The sequence below is a fragment of the Clupea harengus genome, chromosome 12 (genome assembly GCF_900700415.2).
Source record: "Clupea harengus chromosome 12, Ch_v2.0.2, whole genome shotgun sequence".
Taxonomy (NCBI): domain Eukaryota; kingdom Metazoa; phylum Chordata; class Actinopteri; order Clupeiformes; family Clupeidae; genus Clupea; species Clupea harengus.
In genome coordinates, this window is record NC_045163.1 from 29,444,171 (window position 1) to 29,446,670 (window position 2,500).

The 2,500-nt window shown below is 51.0% G+C and overlaps 1 protein-coding gene across 1 annotated transcript in view; it reads right to left on the bottom strand.

Annotated features, from left to right (window-relative positions):
* The window catches only part of LOC105903845 (ephrin type-A receptor 5), an 86,899-nt gene that overhangs the window by 43,461 nt on the left and 40,938 nt on the right, over positions 1-2,500 (bottom strand). The window contains exon 5 of the mRNA XM_031577674.2: positions 1,828-2,172. Within this exon, the coding sequence (XP_031433534.1) occupies positions 1,828-2,172 (345 nt within the window). The remainder of the gene's footprint in view (positions 1-1,827; positions 2,173-2,500) is intronic.

A 2,500-nucleotide genomic window follows, 5' to 3' on the forward strand; every position in this document is an offset into this window, starting at 1 on the left:
CCTCCACCTTAATGAACTGGGCTCCTAAGAGGGCGATGTTGGGGCACTCACTGCTCCCCAGCGACACGCTGCCTCTCCTGGGCAGGCGCCTTACTCCCCCTGGCCCCCCTCCGCACCCTAACCCTAGGCACAGGATCACTCTAACTCTGCCTAATGGACACTAAGTGTCTTTCGGGAAAAGCCAATAATGTTTTTTACATTTTTAAACCTCTTTGCAACTTGAAGGCAGGTTTCTTCTTCATTGTATTTTCTCTCTAATTTTATTTCCTCATTCATCTCATGGTGTTTGTCAGCTCAAACAGCTCCCTGCGTCTGCCGGAGGATTTCATCCCCAGCTTTTCCGTTGTTGCAGAGCCTTCCACACGAGTCAAAACTCCGGATCAACAACAGCTTGCTCAAACGGATAATCACAGTCGGTGTGTATATCAAACAGCCTACGCCGCTGTAAATCCACGTCTCGCTGCCAGGGTGTATTTCTGTCCAACACTCCACTGTGTTCCTGCTAATGGGACCTTGCTCAGTGCACATGAAGTTTGTCAGCGTGACACACACACACACACACACACACACGAAGTTTCGTCAGCGTGATGTCTAAGCATCACACCATTTTTGCTACGAGGAGAATGAGCGGTTGGCAAAAGAGGATTGTTGTTTTTCTGCTCACATGTTTAACACGCTTTGAAGTTAGCACAGCAGGCTGTCCTCACAGTCCCCCTCCCCTCACAGAAGCATCCAGAAGCTCCACATTCCGGATCATACCGGCCCAAAGCCTCGGCTGTCTTTAAAATACACAAAAGCATCACGTCAGCGATGAACATTACGCTTTAGAGGACTGGAGAATGGGAGAACCGAGGAACTGAGAACCGGAATCCATTACAGAGTGGTCAGCAGAGTGGTCAGCAGAGTGGTCAGTAGAGTGGTCAGTAGAGTGGTCAGTAGAGTGGAAGGAAGGTGTGTGTGTGTGTGTGTCTGTGTGTGGGTGTGTGTGTGTGTGAGTCTGTGTGTGTGTGTGTGTGTGTGTGTGTGGGTGTGTGTGTGTCAGTAGAGTGGTCAGTAGAGCGGTCAGCAGAGTGAATACTAATAATAATCATAATCAATTCAATCTTATATAGCGCTTCTCGAAATACCCGAAGTCGCTTTACAGAGTCCAGAGTCCAGTAGTCATTCACACACAGTCATACCGGTGGTGGTAAGCTACCTCAGTAGCCACAGCTGCCCTGGGGCAGACTGACAGAAGCGTGGCTGCCAATCAGCGCCTACGGCCCCTCCGACCGCCACCAACATTCATTCATATTCATAAATGAGTGGTCAGTAGAGTGGTCAGTAGAGTCTCCCCTGAATGAAGTCAGAGTGGTTTTAAGGTGGTTAGGATCAGGTAAGGGTTAAGGTCAAGGTTAGGATCAGGGTTAAGGTCAAGGTTAGGATTAGGGTTATAGTTTTAAGGGTTTGGGTTTAGTATTTATTAAACAATTAAGCCAATATCCACTCCACTAATTACGTCTCAACACGACTTTCAGTCCAAAGGTCTATCTACAGTAACAATGCAATCGCTGATTCACACCGATAGAAGAAGAACACTGTCAGGTCTATCTGCAGATTCAGTGGAGCTGATTCACACCCAAGGAGGAACACTCACCGGCATCTCCCCACTTTGCACAGCAAGAGGAAACAAGTCTTCATCATCAACAACAGATATGACGAAGAGGAGACAGATGTTTTCGATTCGCCAAGTCTGATGCCCTGGGGCCCACTGTGGGTGCGTGCGTGCGTGCGTGCGTGTGTGTGTGTGTGTGTGAACAGAGAGATGAAGGCAGGTGTTTTACTCACCGGCCTGGTTGGTGGTGACGTTGAGCGAGACGAAGTGGCGGAGCGGGGCCAGGAGCTCCGAGACGCCGTTGACGGCCTCCACCTCGAAGGTGTAGTTGGTGTGCGCCAGCAGGTCGGCCACCATGACGGAGTTGTTGCGCAGGCCGGTGCGCTGGGGGAGGTAGCGCACGTGGCTCCCGCACGGCTCGTACTGCCGGCCCGGCGGCTCCACGCTGCTGACCTTACGGCACAGGAGGCTGTAGCTCAGGTCCTTACGGCCGCCAGCCTCCTCCGGGGCGGCCCACTCCAGGAACACACTCGTCTCGTTCACGTTGGAGATGGCGTTACGGGGCGCGGAGGGGGGCTCTGGGACACACACGCAACACACACACACGCAACACACACACACACACACACACAACATTAAGCATATGCAAAGCCACACACACAACAGCACATACACACACACACACACACACACACACACACACACAAACACACACACAACATTAAGCATATGCAAAGCCACACACACAACAGCACATACACACACACACACACACACACACACACACACACACACACACACACACACACACACACACACAACAGGGTACAAACCCACAAATGCATATACATACAAAACATGTTAGCAGGACCAAGGGTGCTTTTGCTCTGTCACCTCCAAACATAC